This window comes from Pleurodeles waltl, chromosome 5 (assembly GCF_031143425.1).
Source record: "Pleurodeles waltl isolate 20211129_DDA chromosome 5, aPleWal1.hap1.20221129, whole genome shotgun sequence".
Classification (NCBI taxonomy): domain Eukaryota; kingdom Metazoa; phylum Chordata; class Amphibia; order Caudata; family Salamandridae; genus Pleurodeles; species Pleurodeles waltl.
The window spans coordinates 701,305,003-701,330,764 of record NC_090444.1 but is presented as its reverse complement, the minus strand read 5'-3'; the positions used below and the strand labels follow the sequence as shown (position 1 = coordinate 701,330,764).

The following is a 25,762-nucleotide window of genomic DNA, read 5'->3' as shown; positions in this document are numbered from 1 at the left end:
TAAAATTAACTTTTTTCGGTCTAAATATCGCAAGCAAATTAGGAATACATAGTACACAGCTACATAATGATATAATAAGAGCTCATACCACAAAAATACCACCCAAAACTTTGCATAAGTGTCCAAAATCAGGTAAGCACTGAAACAACCAGTCCACGATCCTTGATCCACATCCTGTTTTACCCCTTTCACTAATGTATGTAGTGTATCAACGTGGGCCTGGATAGATTTAGAGTGGTCAGAAAGGTTAAAACAACACATGCTTTCAAATTCCATACAACCATGATTATGTTTTAGCAAAAGATAGCCTATGGCAGCTCTGTTTTGTAATGCAGGTTTTCTAGTACCACGCACATATAATAAAAATTCAGATAAAGCAATAGAAGTATGGTTAATGTTTTTGACCACTAGACATACTAACTTATTAGTCATTCTAGTATTGTATACAGCTAAACCAGGCACGCCTACAATAAAAAGACTTAAGCTTAGATACTCTGATTGGGATAATAATTGAATACCTGAATCACAATCTTCACCTAATTGCATAGTGTCTCTAGGATAATGAGTATGTATAGATTTTGATGGAAAAAGCATGAGTCTCAGCCGTGTAAAAGTACACGTCTGTCTGTTATGTTAGCTGGAATGTTGGTAAAAGTGAGGTTTCCACACAAGAACTTAACATATTTAATGTGACTGGCAACAGTCATTAGATGACAACAAGCCATGTGATTTGTCATGTTTTTACAATGTAGGTCCATTCGGTAACAAAACTCTGTTTCTCCACGGTATGTTTTGAGAAGTTGATGTTTTCTTTTCTAAATGCAATTGAATGCATTTTCCAACGTCACAAGGATTGCAGAACATGTAGTAACACACGTCATTGGTAGTATTGTTGTATGTAATTATCTGTGTGAGATTGTCCCACTTGTCACCGGTTGTTTCCTGACAGTCCCTGCAATACTCATAGGGACTGAAGTGGGTTTCCACATCATGTTCTTACACATCTTTTTCCTGGTTAGTAGCATTGAAAATTTCTAACAAAATGCTTGTTGATGTTGGTATGACGATCAAACACGGTGACAAAGCATCCACAGGGCTTCTCATGGCGCCCATGCAGAAGTCAGATCTGTTGAGAACTGTTTGCGCCAAATTAATCAAAATATTGTCACTCAGATGCAGTTAAGATGTTGCGCGACGTGTTCGATCAATCAAGTTGAAGTTGGGGGTGTTAGGTCTTTCCCGAAGGCACACACCTAAAAGGAGACCACACGGCACAGTCGCGGCAAAGGCAAGCAGTAGTATGTTCTGTAAAAGAAACAAGCATGATCATTCTTGCAAATAACATTTATCAGCTGGAATATGTTCCCATTTTTCCTTTCATGGTTTCATGATCAGCAGGACATTATTGGGGCCCTTTGCTATAATTTCTGCAGGTTCTGGAGGGTCATTTGGGGATTCCACCCACACTTTGGCACCAGGGTTTTTGTCAGTTGAACCAAAACCTCCCTCCTCACGTACAGTAAGAAGGGCTGGGGCAGTACCCTTCCGCACCAATCCTCCATACACTGGAATAATGACAAGTTGGGCAGTTCTGTTTCTGATTTGAATTAATAAATCAGCTTCTCCACTATTCAACAGAATAGCTTTGATTTCTCCTTGGTAATCTGCATCAATCACTCCCCCTAAAATCTGAATACCTTTGAGGGCCAACCCAGATCTGGGAGCAATCAATCCGAAATGCTCTGGGGGAATCAGTACTCCAACACCTGTTTCACACAGTGCTATTTCTCGTGGTTTCAGTCTGTAAGCTTGTAAAGCATGTAAGTCAAGACCTGCAGATTCGGGTGTGGCTCTGTAAGGAGCTAAGGTTCCATGTTTTATTTCCCAGTATGTGATGGTATTGGTGGCCACATGTGGTTGTATTTGCAAAGCTGGAGTTAACATTCACATCAGGGGTGTTTCAGCATTTGTTAATGGTCTGTTATTCAGAATCTGGAGGGCTTCATTTAAATGTTCTCTCCAGTTTTTCAAAGTTCCATCAGATAATTTCGCAGTTGGGCTTTAAGTAAGCCATTCATTCTCTTAGTCAGTCCTGAGGCTTGTGGGTAATAAGGGTTATGATAAATCCACTCGATATTGTGCTGAGAACAGTAGTCCTGTACCAATTTGCCTTTGAAGTGTGACCCATTTTCACTCTGGATCTACTCCATATTTTAACATTAACAAGTCCAAAGTTCTGATAGTGTTGTGCTGAGTAGCACGTTTGCAAGGGACAGCAATCAGGTACCCAGGGTAAGTGTCCACTACGGTGCACGCATATTGACACCTGCGACTAATCGTTAGTGGTCCAATGTAATCAATTTGCCAAATCTGTCCTGGTAATTTTCCTCTCCCCAATTGACCTTTGACGGTCTGTGGGAAAGATTTCTGTTGTGTGTGCTGACAAATAGGACATTGCAAAATCACACTTTTTAACAACTCTAGGGGAAAGTGCATCCCTCTAATCTCTGCCCACCTGTAAGTGGCATTTTCTCCCAGATGTCCACATTTTTGGTGTGCCAATTTAGCCATCCCCACCAAGTCAGAATCCTGTGTTGCCACTTCTGTCTCTGAGATTTTGGCTTTGCCATCTTCAGGGGAATTTTATCAGCGCTCTAATGAGTGAATGGGACAATGAGCATCCACATGATACATTGTAACTGTACTTTGTTCTAGCATTTCACAAATTTCTTGCCACAACTCTTTGCCCCACACCTCCTTTGAGTTGATAAACCAGTTATGTGCATGCCATGTGGGAAGCCAAGTGGCTAACCCATTGGCAGTGGACCAAGAATCAGTGTAAATATGATAAGTCCCAGGCAGCTCTTGTTTAAAGCCTGATACACAGCACATAACTCTACATATTGGCTACTTTTCCCTTTTCCTGTAGTGGTCAACAACTTTTTGGTAACTGGATTATATGACACCACTTTCCAATGTCTTTTGATACCCACGTATTTGAATGAACCATCAGTAAACCATACATGCTTCCTGTCCTCAGGGGACAAGTATTCAAATGGCGTATCCCATCTCACTGGTGACTCTTTTACCAGTGGTACCTCCTGCACCCTCTCCTCATCCTGTACAGGGGCTTGTGACACCTGGTCATGTAGGGCTGCAGTGCCTGCCGGTCCTACTCAAGCCCTGTCTTGTATGTACCATTTCCAGCATATGACACTAGCCTGTTGTGCATGTCCTATATGGTAAGATTTAGGTGAACTCCTCACCCACTGAATGATTGGTATTCCAGGTCTCAGAATTACATTATGACCTAGTGTTATTTGCTCAGTATCCACTAGAGCCCAATAACAGGCCAAAAGCTGTTTTTCAAAAGGAGTATAGCGCTCCCCAGAGTCACGTAGTTTTGTAGTCCAAAACCCCAGGGGCACCCTCGTCCTTTCTTGTTTTTTGCCACATACTCCAATATGCATATTGTCCCTGAACAGTTACATGTCACCCAGTGTCTCCCTCCTGCACTGGCCACAAGTCTAAAGCCTGTTGAATTGCTTCTTTTGCCAAATCAAAAGCACACTGCTGCTCTTCACCCCATTCAAACTCATGTTTCTTCCTTGTCACTTTGTACAGAGGGGCCAAAATCTGACTCAAATGAGGGATGTGCTGTCTCCAAAAACCAAACAATCCAATAAATCTCTGTGTCTCCTGCTTAGTGTGGGGTGTGACAAACTTGAAAATCTTTTGCTTTGCTTGCGGTAACACCTCTCTGTGTCCCTGATTCCTCTGAATGCCCAGAAACGTCACGTTTTGAGATGGTCCTTGCTTCTTATCTGTGTTAATCATCCACCCCTTACTCTGCAAGAGTTCCAGCACCCTCTCCAACTGAGTCTGCACGTGTTCTTCTGTCTCTCCCTGAATCATCACATCATCATAGTAATGGGTCAGTTGCATACCTGGAATGACAGATAGTTCATCCAGGTGCTCTGCCACCAGCCGGTGACTGATAATGGGACTATGTATGTACTCCATTGCAAAGATAACATACAAACCTGTCTTCCACCATGTGAAAATGAGAATTGTTCCTGACATTCTGGCGCCAAAGGTATAGTGAATAGTGCATTGGCAATATCGTTGGTGGCATACTATGTTCCTGTATGTTTCTGTATTCGTTCAATCAAAGTGATAATTTCTGGGACGGTAGCTGTCAAAGGGGGTGTATGTTTATTCAGCTTGCGGTAATCAATTGTCATTCTGTACCACCCGTCAGGTTGTTTAACCAGCCAGAGGGAATTGTTCCATTCAGTAATAGTTGGAGCTGTCACACCAGCCTCAATCATGTCTTTTATGGTTTCACTTATTTCATCATGCCCTTCAGGAATGCGGTACTGTTTCAAATGAATTATTCTGGTTGGAAGGGGCACCTTCACTGGGGAATTTTAAAATGACCTACTCTCATGGTTGCGACTGAAATGTATCTTTTTGATCCAAATTGATAACAACCATTATCTAGATACAAAGTCATTCCTTTCAAAATGTCACTTCCCAGTCGGTACTCTAAAAGAGGTACAATCAACACAGTATATTCTCTTTTAGGTGTTCTCCCTATTTTAATTTGTACTGTAAATTGCACAGCGATGGTCTGCCTTCCCCCCAACCCTGTGATGGTGTAATGCAGCCCTTTAAACTTTCTAGGGTATCCATAAATCAAAGAGGCCTCTGCCCCAGTTTCAACTAAGGCTCAAACTTTTTGCACATTTTTGTGTTTCCAATGTATTTCTAAATCAACATGAGGTCTGTTATCTCAACGAGTCGAACTTTGTATCGGAGTTTGTCCAGTTTCCTAGTCTGATTTAAACCTGTCAACTTTTGTCCAAGTGAGGTCTGGATATATGCTTTCATATTTGGAGGAGGCTCGCCTCCGTCCCTGTTCTCAAAAGTTAACCAGTCACTGTCCAGATTTTCCTCCCTCTCTTGTGAGGAAACACTTCTCTCCCTTTCTTTTCCTTCCCCTGACAACTGTGACTGTCTCAGCGTTTCATGCTTGTTAGCTTGTTTGTTTACCTTTCTATTGCCTTCCTTACGATCCAGACCCCTTTTACAGTACATCTTCCACAAGCTTTTGGTATCCATCCCATCAATCTGCACTTTCTTGACACCATCTTTTAGTAACGCCGTAAACATGTCTCTCCTGGACACCCTGTTGTTATCTGTGCAACTCTCAGACCTTGAAGATCTCTTGGGTTTATCCCAACGTCCTAAATATCCTAACTCTGTGACAGCCTCTAGCACGTCTTTTAAAACCTGCCCTGTCTGATTAATTAGGAGGGTCATGATTACGTGTTTGTAGGCTGGCGGAGCATGGCGAATAATTCTGTTACGCACTGAGACAGCGAGTGGTCCATCTAACAGATGGTGTGCATTGTTCAGGAAAATGGCAGTTTTCATACTTTCCTCTTTAAGTCTCTGCATTGCATCTCTTAAGGTGTACCAGGGCTTATCGTTAGGCGGCCAATCTGATTCCGTAGGGTACTTGTGATTGCACCCCTCAGAGGATAACTGCAGCAGAGTAATATGGCGTGGACCCTGAAAACTTCTGAACTGTTCCTGTATGAGGGGGTCTGTGCTTAGAGTACAGTATTTAGAAGAGTCCCCTAGAACAAGCATAACGCCCAAAGCGCCACAATTGAACAATCGCACCATCCAGGTAAGTACTGACTCTCCCGCCCATTGCTTAAATTTATCTATGATATCATTGACTTCTTGCTCTGTGTAATATTCTAAGGAATTCATTTCAATCCCTGCTAGACTTTGTGGTGTGTGCTGCAATTTTCGACTTAGTATTGGCTGTGCACGCACTACGTTCTGTTCCTGTAGGTCCCCTGTCCCCCACCTTTTTTACTCTCCTCATCATTAGAGTTTGAAAGATAACTGCTGGTCCAAATGTTAGGATTCCAAGACGAATCTGGGCACCAGTCCAAACCAGCATTAGCAATGACTAAATGCACCTTTTTCTGATTTATCCTTCCTCTACGTTTACGATATTTGTTTTGAGCTACTTTGATTGCAGCACGTTCTGCAATGGTTTGATACGTGTCTGCCTTGTCTTGTAATAATTTATTCTGACAAGGCAACATAGTTACAGCATTCTTTGAGTCATCAGGCTGCTTTTCTAACTGTTCATTCACTCTTTCTAACTGTTCAAATTTTTCATGCATTTTTCTGTAGGCAGACAAAAGTATCCACCCCGTCTGCCAAGAACTGAAAGATCATTCCCTTCAACCAGTACTTTTCTTAAGCCAGACAAAACATCTGCTGGTTCTGCTTCATTCAAACATTCATCCCAACTCTCCAATAAACCAGCCAACTGTGAAAATTCATTAGCTAATACATCATAGGGTGCCTGGCACCATCCAGAAATTTGAAAAACACTCTGGGGGTTATTCTAACTTTGGAGGAGTGTTAATCCGTCCCAAAAGTGACGGTAAAGTGACGGATATACCACCAGCCGTATTACGAGTTCCATAGGATATAATGGACTCGTAATACGGCTGGTGGTAAATCCGTCACTTTTCTGTCACTTTTGGGATGGATTAACACCTCCTCCAAAGTTAGAATAACCCCCTCTGTTCACACCAGTTTTTAGAAGCAGATGTTTTAGTCTTCTTGCTAAACATATTTTCACTTTTAAACGTACACTTTCAACTGATAACACCTTCCCCCTTGCTGACCATATGCCAAAGTGTTTTGCTTTACTGCTGACCTAGCCAAAATACACGCACTGAGAGGAGTCAAAAAGAATCTCTGGAATGTACTCCTTAGTCTAAAGAAGACATTTATTATATCACTTCGCAAGGCTCGTGAAGGAAGTTCAGTATAACCAAAAGTGCACTTTTAAATGTGCAACAATAAAGTGAGAACATGTACAAAGAATCTTCAGTCTATAAACAGCAAATATATACATGCAAAGTTACAAACACCTATATTTATATATATATTCATAAACAATGCAAAGCAAATAATTAGTAAAAATTAATGGCCGTGAGGCCTATCTGGTGCTTCATCCTTCTCCTGCCAGCAAGTAGTTGACCCCGGTGCGACTGCAACTGAGAAAGAGAGAAATCTACCCTCACGGGAAATGTATCAGGCATTTGAGGTCTCTGAATCTCCCACTGTCGACCTGGGTCTCTTATATACCTTAAACAAGTGGGGAAGGAGATTTCTAGAAAACCCCTCCCGCTCTGCAAGAAGTATTAAACATTTCTGGCTACTTTAGGTTAGTTTTGAAAGAAACAGGTTGGAACTGGCCAGTTTCCCAATGTGTCTCTCCCAAAAGTAAACCATTCCCATCTGTGCCATGAACATCATTCTAATACATCCTTATCTTGCTGACTGACTGACTTCTCCACGTTATGTCCTAGCCCTTTGGTAAGAAAAGAACACGCAAACATGCAGAATAGAAAACACGTTACATATCATGTTTTGTACGAAAAAATACTCAAACGTTTAACGCGGAGGTGAAGGTAAGGCTAAACTGAATACAAAATGGAGTCTGTATCTTGTGACTGCGAGTGTCACGGTGTACAGCTAAGCCAAGTGTAAAGTGGTGCGACACGGAGTCAGTGGTCAAAACACAAATATCACTACAGAACTTCCTCACGCAGAATAGGACCCACAACAAGGAGGCACCAATTGCTTGCCCACACCAGCACCAGGGACGTCCATTTGGACTGAAAAAAAGGATATCACTCCTTCCACCCTATCAGTAGTGAGTGAAGAAATGCCCTTCCTGCAATGGCCCCCTACTCCCTCAAGCCATTAGAGTGCATTTTCCATCATCGGGTCCAAATGGGGCTCCATTGACAGAAAGCTGGAGGTCCTTCATGCCCTAAATAGGGAGGGATGGCAGACTGTCAGTTTGGTGAAAAGGGTACTTCATCACGTTTGTGATAAAGTAATCTCTGCAAATGCTAAATCGACTCCTAAATGCTTTACAGATGCTAAGAAACGGTTGCCTTCAGAGAAAAGAGGACTCACTTTGCACACTGTGTTACAGAGCCTACAAATAAGAGCCAGGAAATGGCATTATAAATAACAACCTCCTAGACCCCAGATCATCTCCTTCTCTTATCTCACATCTTCTTCAACCTATGTGGCAGCATCAGAAAATTCTCTCTCCTCAAATTATTCATGGGGAGGTAGCAATCTGCCTGACCCATATACCTACAGCACTAAAATATTAAGCATGAGCCCGAACTTCTGTCTGGTCAGGCAAATCCAGTTTTGCTTCTAAAGCACTGTTTTGTTTTCAGACAGTTTGCCACCTGATAGCATTTCCCAGATTCCATTCCAGTTTTAGATGGCTCGGTATGTTATCCGCATCTCTTTGTGTGTTGTAGATGCTGTTATTAGATTTCAGACTGATGGCCTATATGACCCTTGAAGGATTTCACAGTTTATTGCATGTAAGTTGAAAGGATGGAATCTACTTTGACATGATTAGCCAGGAAAGATATGAACCAGGAAAGGGTAGTGCCGCTGAGACTCGTGCCCATTTCAGGTGGTCAATCAAAGGTCATGGTTGGTGAGAGGTTAACCATATAAGTGCACAAGTTTGCTCTTTATAAGGGATAGAGAGTAGTTGTTTGCCATTCTGGAGTGTGGTTTTGATCCGTGGTGGAGGTCGATAGCCTTACAGTAAATCTCCCAGAAGGTCATTCTTTTATGGGTGTGTAGGCATATTCACTATCTCAACGGACCAGTGCCTTTACTATTGCATTGCAATCCTATGCTGGGCTTATGGTTTCATTACATTAAAGTCAGGATTTGTTTTTTGGGAGAGTAGTCATGATTGCACGCTGCAATTTTCAGAGAACTTCATAATTGGAAAGCAGTTGTTGGGGATGTCTGGAGCTGGAGCAGGCAATGTATCAGCATCACACTTGCTCCTTTGCACATAATAGAAACCTGGTAAATCTCCATGTCCTTGCATAAACGGGAATATATCAGAACAATGGCTTCCACAAATAATCATTTATAATAATCGTATTTCTAGGCCTTAGTAACTCTTTGTATCTGCATAATAGTCAAACAACCTAATGGAATATAAAAAAACACAAAAGAATGTGCACAAAAAAAAGTTATGTTCAATCCACAAGTAATTGTCTTGCAGTTTAGAAAAATGCAATATGAATGATGTAGTTCTCTGTGGAAAAGTTGCAGACCAACACCTATACAATAAATAGTCTTTGAAGGTTATGTATTCCTTTGCAATGGAATGAACAAGTGGCTGGATACATTTCTTAGTGGAAGGCCGAAAGCTCTGTGATATTATGGACTGTGAGAAAACTGTAAGTATTCTACCTGCATATAGTCGACGTTTTGACTCAATACCATTAGTCAAGGGTTTATCATCAGGAGAGGATTATATATGGAAAGTATCTGAGAAGGTATGAAGACTGAATTAGGTGAAGAGGCAGTGGATTTACAATTTTTCAGAATTACATGCTGTGCATCTAATGGAAAAACAGCCAGACTCCCAAAACACTTGCTTAAAATAGTTTACAGAGCAGCACGTGGCAGGCGGACCATCACTGTCCGTGTACAAAGTAGATTGATGTATGTACCCTTGTTCCTTTTCACAATAGGTCAGCCTGTGGTCCTCTTTCTGCATATTCTGGGCTCAGTTTTTAGTTTGGGTTGCAAACCTTCCTTAAAACATTGTGTGCTCTATTGTCATAGGAGGCTCACTCTGTGATATTTTTGTTACCTTAACCTCCACCATCATACAGCCTGTGGTGCGTGCAGTGCTATCTGTAGTAAATAACTCACAGAGGTTCAAAAGTCTTGAATGAAGTAGAAGTTTATTCTGCAGAAAATCTTGGGACTCCTTGAGCCCAGGCACACAAAAACAACTGACCATAACAATTCCAAGGTATACAAGTCAGGAACTCTTGATGACATAGTAGGTTTACATTACATAGACAGGGTTCAGTAAGGTTAACCCATCTAGCAGAGACTACTACACATCTCCTCTCCTTCACAAACCACACCATAACATTAAGCATGATCTACACACAGAGACAAACCATCTCAGAAAGCTGACTAAAGGACGCCAACAACAATCCCAAACATAAAAGCTCAAGAAACATTCAACTGACCACATAGAAGGAAAACACACACACACACACACACACACACACACATGCACACACGTACACCCTCCCCCCGCCACCCTGCCACCCCATCCAACATTACAAGAGATTACAATATATAAATAGGAACAAGAACAATACTAATGTGTCATAAAGAAAGACTTACGAATATAATCCTCGAACTACCCTGGTGGTCTGTGAGGCCTCATAACTCTTCAATCAAAAGGCAAAACCCCCCAGTGGGCAGCAACCAGCACGTGATGGTTCTGAGTTTCCTGCAGCTCCTTCTGCACACATTTCCAAATTCATGTCTGTACAACTATTAGTTCCACACCCAATATAGCAGTGTCTTTCATAAGAAGCCAACTAGTAAAACTGTCCTTTCTCTCCACTTGAGAAAGTCCACTTTCTTTTAAACAAAACATAAAGCTATCCTTCTCAGATTCCATGTATGCCCATTTTCTAACTTTACTCAATCTGGCCAATAGATTTCAGTTTCTTTATGTGTGCCTTGAGAAACATTTTGACAACAAGTTCCCCATGGTTTCTGGTTTGACCTCCACATTTATCATCCTCCTGGTTTGCTCAGCCCTCCATGATTGAGTTGGTACCTGTGAACTCTTATCACACATCAATGCTGGGACTAATTTTGTGCAAGGTGACCTGCCCCTCATCATCTCAATAGGTGACACTGTGGTGAGAGGAGCCCACAATATGTATTTGATGGCATCCTGCAAATTTAGCCCTGATTTTGTTGCCAATTCCATGGCTCCCTTCAGCTGTCTGTTTATCCTTTCAACCTGACCATTCACTTGCTGGTTGTATAGAGTGGTGCAAACAAGTTTGACACCAATGTTACATAAACGCTGGCACATTTCCACCAAGGTTAGTTGAGTGCCATTGTCTGTAACTATAATAGAAGTGATACCCTCTGGCCTAAAAATCTCTTCCAGCATTCCTTTGGTGCACTGTATTGTTAAGTTCCTCCTGAATGCCACTTCAAACCATTTAGATTTGGCATTCGTCAACACAGCTGCATATCTTCTGTCATGAATGCAAAGGAGCCAATAACATCCATGCAAACTTTCTTCTTCAGTAAGGGAGACCTATCTAGCGGAGCTTACAACAATCGGAGTTTCTTGCTCGTCGATAAACACCTCCTGCTCCATCCATGTAGAATTCATATAGGCCTTTTGGTTTTAACATTTTTGTTACCAAATCTTTGATGGTATTTTGTATAGTATTCCCATACCGTCTTCAGTGGATGACAGAAATTTCTATAAAAAAAATAAAAAGAGAAAGTTTGTAGATTTAGTATTTTTGGTGAGTGGCATGTGCATTAGATATTAATGTTCGTCTTTTTATGATTTCACCTCAGCTTCAAACAGTAACCTTTGTAAAAGACAGCCTGCATATAAACAATACATCAAAGGTATGTGCAGTAGACCTATTTAAATTTGAAACTTCCAAGCTGGATGTGAGCTGCTTGCCAACATGGGCTTTTGTTAGCAATTATACCCCAAAACGTAACAATGATAAGTACCTTTACACCTTTGCCAGGGCACAGCCCAGTATTGCCTTCTCACTCTTGTAGTGTTACCAGTACAAGAAGCACCAATAATTTTGAGAAGACTATTGTGGGATCAAGAGGTGGCTTCTGAGTCTCCCCTGTGAGATCATCAGGCATAATGCACCCATATTCAGCAGTTATTCCCCATTATTGTGGTATTTCCCTTAACATTTTGCTGGCTTTCATCATCTAAGGTATCCAGGTCAATCACTTCTGGTGGGTCAATTAATCCAGACAGGGATGGTAACTCCTGTTACTGACTATCAGGATTGCAAAGCCACTCTTAATGAGGGTTTGAGCATTTAAAATATCTGCAGGCCAAGACACCAGTTCATCATAAACCTACAGTCTGTACTGGACCAATTAATGATTTGCCTTATTTAAAAATGATGATGGTTTGTGGGTAGAAATAGTTAATTTACCAATTTACTTACATTTGGCATGCAGAGAGTTACAGGTGGTTTTTATTTGTATATGCCTGAATATTGTTATGGTCCTGCTGGAATCAGCACAAGGCTATAAAAGGGCTACTCTGGCATGATTTAGTATTGGACGGGTTACTCCGTCACAACAGTGATGGATATCCCGTCTGCTGAAATTTTAATCCCATAGAATATAATGCGATTTAGTTTTCGGCGGATGTGATATTTGTCACGATTGTGACGGAGTAACCTGTCTGCCAGCATCTAAATCAGGTCCTTTGTTTTTAGGAGGGCATTAAAATAGTGTTACATTTCTGTCTTTATCCTAAATTGATGGTGAATCTGTTTTGGTTGAGAGGACGGTGTAGTGTCCCAACTTCTAGTCTAATGATTAGAAAAAATACTGTGCTAGTACCTTTTCTGTAGGACCACATATGCCTTTACTAGCTAAACATTTAAGCCATGCCACTTGTATTGACTTTTTGAAGATCAACACTTTGATGGCTACATTTCTGAATTTTGTTTCCTACAGATCTACCTGATGTGCATATTATTGGAAATTTGCCTTTTAGTGTTTCCACGCCCCTTATTATAAAGTGGCTTGAAAATGTGGCCAACAGAGATGGGCCTTTCACCTACGGTAGAACACAGATGACTCTGACTTTCCAGAAGGAGGTGGCAGAGGTATGTTTCCTAATCTTTTCTTCAACTAACCAGCATATGTTCTCATTACACTGTAGATATGTTTTAATGTTAGCCTTCTTTCTACCTTGTTTTCTTTTGACAACTTTGCTTTGGGTACACCATTGTTATGAAACGCCTTTCTGATATCCATTTGGTTACGTTTTGGAAGACGAGAGTGCTCATTGATTAGTGAATGGGCGTGTTCTAGAGGTGGAACAGATTGAGGCGGCTGGCATGAACCAGCCTAGTGTGCCCACAGCCATGTAAATCTTTGAGCTCCTGATCCAGGGCAACCTTAAAACCACAACCTCAGGCACAGGACCCAATAAGAGGGATGGACTAGATAGTCATATTCCCCAGATAAACTTCCTTGTCCCAAAAGTGCATGAAAATCCACACTTTTTGATAATTACTTCAACCAACCAATTACTAGTTTTAATTTGATCTCCAAATAAGGTATGCTTCTGTTCTTACAGCTAGCAAAATCTAGAACTTCTTGCTGCTGGCTTTGATTCAAATCCCTAACCACATAATTTTCGACGAAAATGTGAAAAAAACACCTTTTTCATAACCTCCTCCTATTAAGAGACACACACCATGAGCCTAGGGACTTCATAGCACTGCATTGTGCATTTACGATGTTATTACTTGATTACAGATCACACCTAAGATGCTGTAGCCAGGAAGCTGGTAGCCTAGCTTTATGGCAAAGACCATATTAGGAAAGCCCATCTCAGAGACCGTACCTCTCACCTATGACTCTTGACACTGAATACAACTGCAGCAGCCCTGACGAGTTCCACACATTGCGGGCTAGTAGCACATATTTTACTGCTGGTATCTGCATCATCACTGCACTGAAATTCTGTCACATATAATGGCTATCTCTTGATATGAGTGATAACTCACAAGGCACTGCAGCTCTCAGATTGGTGATTAATTTAGCGTGCATTTATGCTGACCCAGGCAGAAGTATTGAGCTGTGCTAAGCCCATTGTTTAATAATATTTACAGTCTGTGCTTTCAACCCTGCCTCTGGTACCTTCCACCACAGAGAGCCAATTAGTAGGGAGCATGCAGCCATTATGGCTTATGGCCTGCCCCTGCATGTCCCATAAATCTGGATTTGTTGTAACCTTACTAAATCTTCTCCTTGGTGCTACTGTGATTGGTGGGTCTCGTGTGTGGCAATATCGCACATGTGCTTGGTAGCTGCCCATGGAGTTAGGTCAAAATGCTAAACTCTACTCTACCAGTTAGAAGTGCTTGGCACTGTGTCTGGATACCTCATTCAAGAGGCAGGGAGTTGCTGGAAGCATTGGAGTTTAGTCTGAGTGAGCAGTGTTGTGAAACCATCAGTGTTCTACATGGGTAAAGACCAAATAGGAACCTAGACATGAATAAGGTCCCTGGGAGGCCGACATTGAATGTAGTGTGCACGCTCCTGGCTCTGAGCAGCTCTGAAATTGTGTTTGCTTCTGTTGATTGCAAAGGAGACGCCCTCTCGCCCCTCCTAATGTGGCTTAGAAGGTCTCAACCTGTCAGAGTGGTGGTCCTCTGTGGCAGAGAGCTCAAATTGGATCAATGCAATCTAAACATATTGTGACTCTGGTAAAGGTTTTGGAAGTTCATAGCACCGCAGTGAATATCCTTAAATGTGTCTTGAAACCTGCACCAAAGACCCAACCAGGCCTCCACCCTCCCTGAGAGTTAATCTAAAACCAGCGCGTCATCTAATGGTCTGGTAGCTCTGTGCACTGACAACAGTGTTGTGCAGGGGTCACATTTATTCCTCAAAATAGCACAACATCCCAGTTGACCTGTATTTATTCAGTTATGAACTCAGTTCCTTATGGTCTGACCAATAACTATTCTAACATGTGAAATTTTATTGTACATGGATTTTATTTTCTGATAATTTCACGAATTATTTTCCATTTTGTTATATGTAATTCCTTTTTTTTAATCATATATCAATTCATTTTTTCATATCTCAATACAAGATTTACTGTCGTATCTTCGTATGACCTATTAGCTATTTAATGCTCCCTGGTCATTTATTTATTCATTGCAATGGCTAACCTTAAAAAAAATACAAAGGCATCCTCTTAGGGCCATGTGCTATAAAATTATTGTCCTTTACCTTATGACTCACAATATAACTTGCTTGGGAAGTGGAGCACCCTATTCAGGCTACATATGTGGGCCCAAATGGCAAGCACGGAGTACAGCAGTTTTAACTGCGCAGGAGATAACACGTGTTCCTGCTTTTTGCTGCCATTGATGGATTTAATAAGGGCAGACTTCCCTTAAACAGAGTCTTTCTCTATCTTTTCATGGCACTTGGTGATTTAGCAATATGCTACCCGTACAAATTAAACCAGTAATTCAAATACTGCACAATCTCTAATTTGTCAGCCCATCCTTTATGAGTATTGAGCATAGTGTGCTCATTGGCTCTGCTCTAGGCTTCAAGATGTGAAATACATATAAATATCCTATGGTTTGTTACCACTCGAGAATAACGATTGTCTAAATGTCAGCGCCATTGTCTTAAATTCACTGCGAAGTATAGCAGGTAGAAAGTGAGGTTTTTAGATGTTTGGATTCTAGGGGTGGCAGGGGCACCTCCAAGTTGCACTCCACAGAAAACCTACAACAATAAATACATTGCTACAGTTTGCACGTTTCCATCCCAACTGCAAGAAAGGTTTTGTTCCTTTTGGCAAATGTTTAAGAATAAGGCATAACTGCACAACAGTGGAAGAGTTTATACGAAATAGAGAAGAACTTCGAAACAAGACTTCTCCATAGAGGATATCCGAGACGGCTAGTTAGGTGAGCTTTCAAAAGAGCAAAATGTCATGGCCGTGATGCTCTCCTACAAGGTAGGACTAGAAATAAAGAAGACAGACTAGTGTGCATTATCAACCATTTGAATATTAACTATAAGGTGACAAGTTTTTGAACGTTACTGGGAAATATATAATGCAAATGAAGAGGACCTGAGGTTGCAAAGAATAATGTATACCTTTAGGAGAAATGCAAATCTAAGGGACAAATTGTTACTTACTTGTTTGAGACAGAACATAGGTGGCCATCAGGGTACCACAGGAGGCACCATATTGATAAAAGTTAATCATCGCTGTGGCACATCCCACACCTGCAGTACAGCTATAGTAAAATAAACCTGGGAATATAAAGGATATAAAATCTTCCTTAAAGATATGACCAACTGCAGAAGTTACATTATCTATCTCATTTTATGTCGATGTGGCCTAGGCTATGTTGGAGAAACAGGGAGAGAATTTAGAACTCAATATGGAGAGCATAAATCAGCAATTGGGATGAGAAAAATACAAGCACCCATAGTCCAACATTGCAACGAGGTGGCACATTCTGAGAATGACCGCAAGTGGCTTATACTGGAAAAGGGGCGCAACGCCAGGGATGTCTGATGATGGAAGTAAGAAAAGAAAAATAAATCTTTTGGATAATGGTTATATTGTGGCGTCGCACTCAGACCATCATGTCTAGGGGTCATGTCTCTACTACCAATTGCATGGTATCCTGTTTAGTTTAGCAGTGCTCTGGTTTCTACATGATGCCGTTTTACAGTCAATTATGCCTGGTGCATGTAAGAGACGGATACTATTAGTCTATATGTCATACGTAATTAAGTATGATCTTACCCACTAATGGGATTGTCTATAATTGGGAAGTGATGCCATTGGTCCATTTGAGAAACCATCTAAAACTGTAACATAAGCTAAAACTGAAGTAGGAAGAACATGTTTCAATATGTCACTCTCTGTAGTTATAGTAGATCATCCTAATATGTTTCATTATGTCGCCCTACATGGGTGCAGCGAATTGGCCTATTATGTCCTGAAATATCGCCCATTGTGGGTGTATAAATTTCTTCCAACATGGCACTCAGAGAAAGCAGGCTTGCAGGTGAGAGTGTCAGCCTCGTTAGTACAATACAGATTATGTTATGTATATACGAAGTCTCGCTTTGACTTCTTTTCTATTTCGTATAACTCTTCCATTGTTGTGAGTTATGCCTTATTCTTAAAAATTTGCCAAAAGGAACAAAATCTTTCTTGCAGTTGGGATGAAAATGTGTAAACTGTAGCAATGTATTTCTTGCTGTGGGTTTTCTGTCGAGTGCAACTTGGAGGTGCCCCTGGCCGCCTGGAATCCAAAAATCTAAAAACTCTACTTTCTTCCTGATACACTTTGCAGTGAATTTAAGATTCATATTACTTGAGTTAAACCGTAAAATAAATTCTTGAAGGTGTTCTTCTCCAGGCCATATAAAAAATATGTCATTTATACATTTAGGGGGTGATTCCGACCCCGGCGGTCCTTGACCGCCAGGGCCGGGGTCGGCGGGAGCACCGCCAACAGGCTGGCGGTGCTCCTAAGGGCATTCTGACCGCGGCGGTATGGCCGTGGTCAGAAATGGAAAACCGGCGGTGTCCCGCCGGTTTTCCGCTGCCCTGAGGAATCCACCATGGCGGCGCAGCTTGCTGCGCCGCCATGGGGGATTCCGACCCCCTCACCGCCATCCTGTTCCTGGCGGTTTCGACCGCCAGGAACAGGATGGCGGTGAGGGGTGTCGGAATCCACCATGGCGGCGCAGCTTGCTGCGCCGCCATGGGGGATTCCGACCCCCTCACCGCCATCCTGTTCCTGGCGGTTTCGACCGCCAGGAACAGGATGGCGGTGAGGGGTGTCATGGGGCCCCTGGGGACCCCTGCAGTGCCCATGCCATTGGCATGGGCACTGCAGGGGCCCCCGTAAGAGGGCCCCACTTTGAATTTCAGTGTCTGCTTAGCAGACACTGAAATTTGCGACGGGTGCTACTGCACCCGTCGCACACCTTCCACTCCGCCGGCTCCATTCGGAGCCGGCTTCCTCGTAGAAGGGTGTTTCCCACTGGGCTGGCGGGCGGCCTTTTGGCAGTCGCCCGCCAGCCCAGTGGGAAACCCAGAATGACCGCCGCAGTCTTTTGACCGCGGTACGGTCTTCTGGCGGTTCCCGCTTGGCGGGCGGCGGGACCCCCTTAATCTTAGTTGGCCTCTAGTGCAAAGGGAGCAATCCCCCAAGTAAAATGTGTTTCTGTGATGTTTATGTGAAGAATAGTGTTTTAAATTCTGGATAATAGCACTTGTTTATCAAACCTTGTGCCTTTTACGAAGACATCAAAATTGCTGTCACCCCAGGATTTGCAATAATACAATACTTCCGTCTACTTCAGGACAGAGAGAGACACACACACATTTTTAGCCTTCAAACTGAAGCACCATCCTAACATGAGGGTTTCTGATACCTTATTTTGAATTCCTCTGTCTCTAAGGTCCTACTATTCTGGGACACAACTTCCCTGTTAGGTCCCAGTTCTGCCATCTCCTATTCTGTGGGACTCTGGCTCCTTTTCAGAGTAAGCCTGGTACTTGGATCTTGATTGTTAATTTGAAAACAAAATGTCAAACTGAATGGGTCAAATTAAAATATAGGAAACGTAGCATGGAAACTACATGTGGTATAATGAAAAACTGTAAGCAAAACAATATACTTCTATTAGACAGTGCTACCACTTCTCAGAATAGCTACTAAATACTCTTCATTGAGAGTATCCATTCAACATCTCTCAACAGGTAGTTATAATTTTTATTTTGTAACATTTACTCCAACAATCACAGTCCCTGTAAGTCTGCAGTCAATACTCTGTGGTCCTAATTCTGAGACCGTAGTCTATGAAACACGTGGTCCCTCTATGGGTGGACTGTTGTCCTAGGACTCAAGGCATCTCTGTCTGTTGGGGTCTGCAATCTCTTTACCAAGACTGCAGACCACAGGCTACAATTTAGGTGTGGTGGACCCGTGATCTCCAAACATAATACATAGATGATTAACACATTTGGTGGACTCATAAAACTAAAAACTCATCTATGCCCACTTTAAAACATTCATTTATGGGTGCCCTGGCATCAGATTCTATCTTGTAGGTATTCTTTCATAGTGTTCCGAACTATTTTTAAAAAATGCTCTGCATCTATCGTCTCGCACTGGGGTACATAGAACTGGCATGCCTAGCAATAAATACACAACTGTGTTTATAATCCGTAGAACTGTAGCTGAGTCCGCAGACTTTCTGAAATTTTAGTGTATTCTGATCTTCTTACTGACTAGAAGCTTAGGTAACTTCCCACTACATTTAAATGTATTTTCCTTCTCAATAGGAGGCACATCTGCCATTTTGTGAACAACAAGAGAGATGACAGATGCAACTGTTATTCAACCATACGTTTTATAAGCTGCAGTGGCAAACAAACCTTAATATAAGATTCCTGAACCTTCTTCTGCAGCTTCAGCAAAAGAAGACGTTCAATGCCCTGTGGAGATGGAAGAGTTGGAAAAACATACCATAGACGTGAATGTTTTAGACACATCCATCAGGGAGAAGCTGAACATTAGGATGGTCATCTCTAAACTTTGTGACTAAAAACCTAGCAGGGTGCGAGAGGATTCTACTCCTTCAGAACATACGCAATAAGTTGATATCTTAATTTGAAGCATAACAAGAAGTACAAGATGTTGCTGCTGGAGTAGAAAAAAACGATGGGCCTCATTATGACCCTGGCAGCCGGCGATAAGCTGGTGGTAACACCGCCAACAGGCTGGCGGTGTTCTGCCAGCTATTATGACTGTGGCGCAATAGCCACGCCCATACCGCCGGCCCCTCCAACATAACCCCAGGGCAGCGGTGCAAGCACCACTGCCCTGGGGATTATGAGTCCCCGACCGCCAGCCTGGCCGTGGCGGTAAACACTGCCATGGAAAGGCTTGGCGGTAAGGAGAACTTAGGGTGCCCCTGGGGGCCCCTGCACTGCCCATGCACTTGGCATGGGCAGTGCAAGGACTCCCAGGCATAGCCCCGTTGCGCATTTCACTGCCCGAATTTCAGGCAGTGAAATGCTTGACGGGTGCTACTGCGCCCGCTACACATCAGCATTGCCGCCGGCTCTACTACGAGCCGGCAGCAATGTTGATGTGACTTTTCCACTGGGCCAGATGACGGTAGCACTGTTACCGTCTGCCGGCCCAACGGAAAAGTCATAATAGGGAGCCAGGAATACCGCCGGCACTGGCGGTATTCTGGCTCCCGGAGCCTCGGCGGTCTTTTTAAAAGACCGCCAAGGTTGTAATGAGGGCCAAAATATCGAAATGGCAGGAACCATTGAAAATCCTGAATGTTTCACAAGACTTGCTGCAGGAAGCGAAGCAAAACAATCCGCCCTTTAGCTTCTTTGTACTGTAGTGCATGGAGAACAAAACCAGCATCTGGTAGAGATATAGGAAAATTAGCTCAAATTCCATAATTTATTTATAAATGGCTGTTTACCAACAAAGTTTCGAAAATAATCAAGTATAAATATAAATAACAATAAAAACACAAAATCCAACCCCCCAAACCATAATAAAAACAAGCTTGTCTTGATAAACAACTAGGCCGTGCAAGGGTGCCTGAAGTGGGCTGTCCGCAAGGCCTTGCCAGATGCCAGGCCTTGCAGTCAACACCCAATGTGCTTGGCCAAAGTGCAGACCCTGTGGCTAACCTCCCTGCAATTGCTAAAGAGCTTATCTCCGTAAATAAAAGCCCTGCAAGGCCACCATCAGTGGGGCGGCTGCCAAGCCTGGCCATGGGTCAGACCTTGTGGACAGCTTTAACTGTACATGACCGAATGCTGTGCATCCCAGGGATTTGAAGCAGGTGCTGAGTTGAGAGCACGTCTCACAGAAAGCCAGGACCTGTGGCCAACCTCCTCAGCTGCTCAAGGCTGAATTGAACAATGTTAAGGAAGGTGGATGTAGTGTATAATAAACAAAAAGGGAACTTCACTAAACAAACTAGTTAAAGTGATATTATGGTTAGAATTGTTTTTAACACCTTACCATACGTCTAAAAAAAATAAACCTCTGAAATTCACTTAAAAACACAGTTAAAGCAAATGAATGGTTACAAAACAAACCTACAACCCATGAAAACCACCAGTTATGGTTAGCTCCAACAATCTACAATGTGCATATTAGACAATCAAATTATACCTCACACAAAGGCAATTATAATGATTTCAAGATACTTATATCAATAATAATTAACAACACCTTAAAGCACATCAATAAATAACATAACAAATCGTACTCGAGCCAGTAAATAAATTAAAAAAGTCTTAGTTACTTCTTTCATAGTGTTATTGGCAATTTGATATGTAACCACATCTATAAGATTATCTACAACAACATTTGTAATTGGATTTGTCACATCAAAAGTGAGAGCATGAGGATCGCATCTAGTGTGCAAGTTATGGTTAGCATGGGTTTTGTGTGAGTTATGGCTTGCATAGTCTTTCATGGATTGAGAGGCCTGATTTATATGGTAAACAATTGTACACATCTGTGCAGATGTACAGCTGGCAAACTAGCTCCCTAAATTATCTTACTAAAACTGGAATTTGGCATCAGCAAGCTAAACGAAAGTAGTCTCTGCAGTGGATGCATAACCTCAACTTCCCTCTCTTGTTGAGCAAGAGACTGCAACATATAGGTTATAGCGTTCTCATCATGTTTTCACCTGACTCAGAAATTGCCTGTTTATTTGAAACCCTTGTTTTGCGACATGCAGAATATGAATCATGTTGGTAGGTTTGAATGGCATTTGGTCCTTTCTAGAGCATGCTAATCAGCGGTGTACATGCAAAGTTGCAGATGAAAGAGACGTTTGAATACAATTTTGTACATAAATTACCTCTGGCAGTAGACGGCAGGTATAGAGGTGCTTTGTACAAACTCTTGGTATCTCAGTATTTAGAGTCAAGTTCATGGTATAATTAAAGCTAAGTGTTACTGGGAGCTCTCTAGGTGTCTACTTACTGGTGTATGGGAAGGAATAGAGGTTGAAGTACTCCAGCCAGTCCTTGATTCCTAATTGCAGTTTTACACACAATAAATGTGGAATCGTGGATACCAGAAAGCAACTAAGGTACACATGAGGTGCTCACCAGTTTAGCCATGGCGCAGTGGAGCAGGCAGGATAAAAATACAGGCTCCTTTTTTAATTATGAATTACTCACTTTATAGGTCATGTCATGCAAGAATAAGAACCTCATCTATTTCAGAAATCAATTTTTGTACTCTGGCGTTTGTGGCTTTGTTTATTGCAAGGCTGAGGAGTGCCAGAATTCAAAGTATGGCGAGGTGTGGATGTGCTGTTATTGCTTCCACTTAGACAACATACGGTGGCATTGGAGATGGGCAGTAGGCAAGGTAATACGAAAATTCTATGCAAGGAATTCTATCAGTTGAGGGGACTCTGAGAGACAGAAACTAGCGTTGCTGACTACGGGGGCGGGGCAGTTGTTAGAAGCTTAAATGTGTCCTTTCGCATCATGCATGGGGAAAAATATAAATCCACACAAATAGATCCCACATGACAAAGGTCAGATTTAGATCTCTGGTTTGGATAAGAGACGAACAGATAGCAAGAGACAGCTTTAGATCCTCTGAAGAGTGAGATACTCACACCAGGTGTCAAACAAAAGGATGGGGCACCTTCTGAAAAATTTAGCCAGTGGACCTATACATCCCTTCACTCAAGCCTCCCTGCAGATGTACTCACAAGCATGGCACCCTTAGTGCACATACATTACCCCAACCCCTTGTGCCACTTCCTCAACTGTGTTCTACATTCTGACTGCCCTTCTTCCCTTTTTCATTAAACACCCGCTCTCAGCCCTTTCTGCCAGTTTCCTCTTCCCTTTTTCCCTTCTTGCTTCTTTTCTCTGCCACTTCTACACATCCGCCCTTTCTTCATGCTTACCATTTTCCCCTAGAAAGCCACTTTCACCTGCCTTTTCCACTCTCTTGCAGGACGGAGGGCGGGTTGGCTGAGGAGACAATATTTCAAAGACCCCACAATTTTGAGGGGCCTCATACTTATGCTGCAAACTATTCATTTATAGATTTTGAAAACAAAGGTACTGTCTTTATTAATGATGAGACAACTAACATGGATACCACAGATGCTGGTCTGAGGTGTTTCCCTTTCCCTCCAAGACATATTTAGGTCTTGTTTGACAACACAACTGTCGCCAGACCTTATGTGATTCACCTAAAAAGGCTTTCAGGAATACTACAGAGAGAGACTTTGGTTCCACCTACATGTTTGTTGGAGAGGATTATATGATTTGATTAGGCACATGTTCTGTACTTCCACAGAAATAGTGCTTCCTATCTACAGAGTTTAAGATTATTTTGGGTTATTCAGCTGCCTAAGCCAGCGCAGTACATGTTCCTAGAGAAGGTTCACTAACACACATAAAGTGTCAAGCTTAGTATAGGATTGAGTTTTGTCTTTCAGGGGCACACACATTGCACTATAATACTGCTAGAAAGTCTCAGATAAGTACATCATTTATGCTGCTTGTTTCCCTGGCAGAAGCACAGGTGTCAGAAGGGTAGCCATGAAGAACGTGTTGCTTTTTACTGATGTTTATGAAATATGTGCATAATAGCAACAATCTATCTGAAACAGCTTAAACAAATATAGGTAGTGAAGTGTTTATCTGGTTGTTGATACAGTAGCTGTATTTGATACTAGGTCATATAAAAATGGCCTCCCAGAAAGCACTTCTTCAAAGGTGCACATTATTTCCTGGAATACCTTCATTGTTTCTCAGTTACGTGTGGAGAATAGTTTTAGTGTGATTCATAAGGAGCAACCACATGAGAATATGCATCAGGACTGTTTACAAAGCTTAGTTCAGCATAATCTTAAACACCTGCCGTGGAACTAGCAGATGGATAAACTGCAGAAAATATATGTAATTTTCCGGATGCCAGATCCATAAATAAAAAAATGAGCTGTTATTAGGGCAGTGAGATAAACGTGTTTTTGTTTACTCTCATAGTGGTCTCCAGCTCACTGTGTGGTCTATCATACGCCATCACTTGTCTGTCTCTCAGTGGGTCTCAATCATAGAGATAGCACAGCAGTGCTCCCTGATGATACTTTGCAAAGTCGGGGACACCCTGTGCACTTTCCCAAGGCCTCTACGCACGTTAGTTATGGTTCAGTTGTGATCTCCTCCGCTGCCAAATAAACTAATTGCATCAGCTCTCAAGTTGCTGCAGTATATTTCTAGAGAACACTAGAAGGATTGCCTGAAAGACATAAAACCCTGGGCAACCCAGCCATTTTGAATGCCATAACACACCCTAGACATATTGTCTTATGCCTCCATTTGTCCAAATTCTAAGTGATTAGATTCTGGAGTAGCTTTTAATTTGTGAGTCTGGTTTCCCCTAACTTGTGTGCTAGTGATACCCCTAGGTATGTGATAACATTGATGGACTACAGTAACGTAGTGGTTTGGACTGCAAATGCACTGTGGCTGGCCTTAGTCTAACACTGATTCCTACTGAATTATTTAAATTGATTTTTAAACCTGAGGCTCAATTGTATACCTATAAATCTGTCAAGATTGTTTGTAATGATGGTTCCAGGTTTGCTGTTGTGAGTAGAATATTGACAGCAAACATAGCAACTTCCAGGTTGAGACCTCTTGTCCGACTGATAACCCTAATACGAATGGTCAAGTGTAAGACATTGGTTTATTCTTTGGCCTAGGTGACTACCCTCCTCAAGGAATAATCACAATCATTGTTTGGGTGAACCCTCAAAATCACTTAAGTAACATGAGCTGAAGCCCCCGCAAAGAAGCGTAAAGTGGCAATGACAGTCAATGGTCGCAGTCGACAGGAACCTAGGCGCAACTTGATGCTGACCACAGTGGAGCATGGATCAGATATACCTACCAGGTTTGTCATGGTAAAGGATTTTTATTTCTGAGTGTAGTCCTTTAACTCCAATTCACCACAGGAGTACATGTCTAAAACACCCCCTGGAGCTGTGGGGAGGCACTTACAGACCGACAAGGTATCAGAAGATGTCAAACAGCACAGTCCAGTCCATGTGCTTTGCCACATGTCAGCTGGTCAGTTGCAGGAAAGGGCCTCTTGTAGCTTATGTGCTTCTCTAGCTTGAACAGGAAGTCAGCCTTATGAGCCATTGAGTCCACTTTTTGTCCTGGGTAGAGGAGAGGGCAGGTCCAGGCCTTCAGGGCTCTACTCAGGTCATGGACAGCAGGTTCAATCCTCTTCTAATATTTTAATCTTCTTCAGGTCAAGGAATGTTCTGAAAAGGGTGCCTGGAAAAGTCACATTTATGCCTGGCACGAGCTGGTGGGAGGGAATGACTTCTGGCAGACATTAACCACTTTGGGCATTTTCAAGATGGTGAAAGTATTCAACCCCACTAAATTTGGGCCTCGAGGTCTGGGTGTGTGTTTCCCAAGGCCTCTACGCATGTTACTATTGTAATCCTAGTATCATCCCACATCTAACAATAAAATCTAGTCATGAACTGCCTCTCTACCCACGATAAACTCAGAGACAGGTGTCTGTTAGAACAAAAGTAGGGGTTTCCAGCAACCAGACAGTTTATACACAAGAATTGTTTGGCATCCTGTTTCCCTTTGTTTCCTGTGCACCCTCCAGTGTTACTGGTGAAAGACAGAAACGGAAGTCTGGTAGAACAAAAGGAGGGTTTTCCACCAACCAAACAGTGGATACACAAGAATGGTTTTGGCATTCTGTTTCCCTTCCTTTCAAGTGCACCCTAAATGTTGTATGTAAAACCCAGCAGGCCTGCCAACCAGGATTTGACATTCAAGTAGGATTTGACAGGTTTGTCAGGTTCAGATAAGTGATCTCTTCCCATTCAGCTTACCTTATTGTTTGCTTCTTGGAAACACTCTTTTCCGTTGTCACGCCTATTCAAATACTAATTTCTGGCTGGCAGAAGTGCGAAA

General features: G+C 42.3%; 1 protein-coding gene across 2 annotated transcripts in view; it reads left to right on the top strand.

Annotated features, from left to right (window-relative positions):
• TFB1M (transcription factor B1, mitochondrial) overlaps nucleotides 1-25,762 on the top strand; it is a 391,094-nt gene that overhangs the window by 96,376 nt on the left and 268,956 nt on the right. For both annotated transcript variants that reach the window (XM_069234645.1, XM_069234647.1), the window contains one exon: nucleotides 12,670-12,821. In XM_069234645.1, coding sequence (XP_069090746.1) covers nucleotides 12,670-12,821 — 152 coding nt within the window. The remainder of the gene's footprint in view (nucleotides 1-12,669; nucleotides 12,822-25,762) is intronic.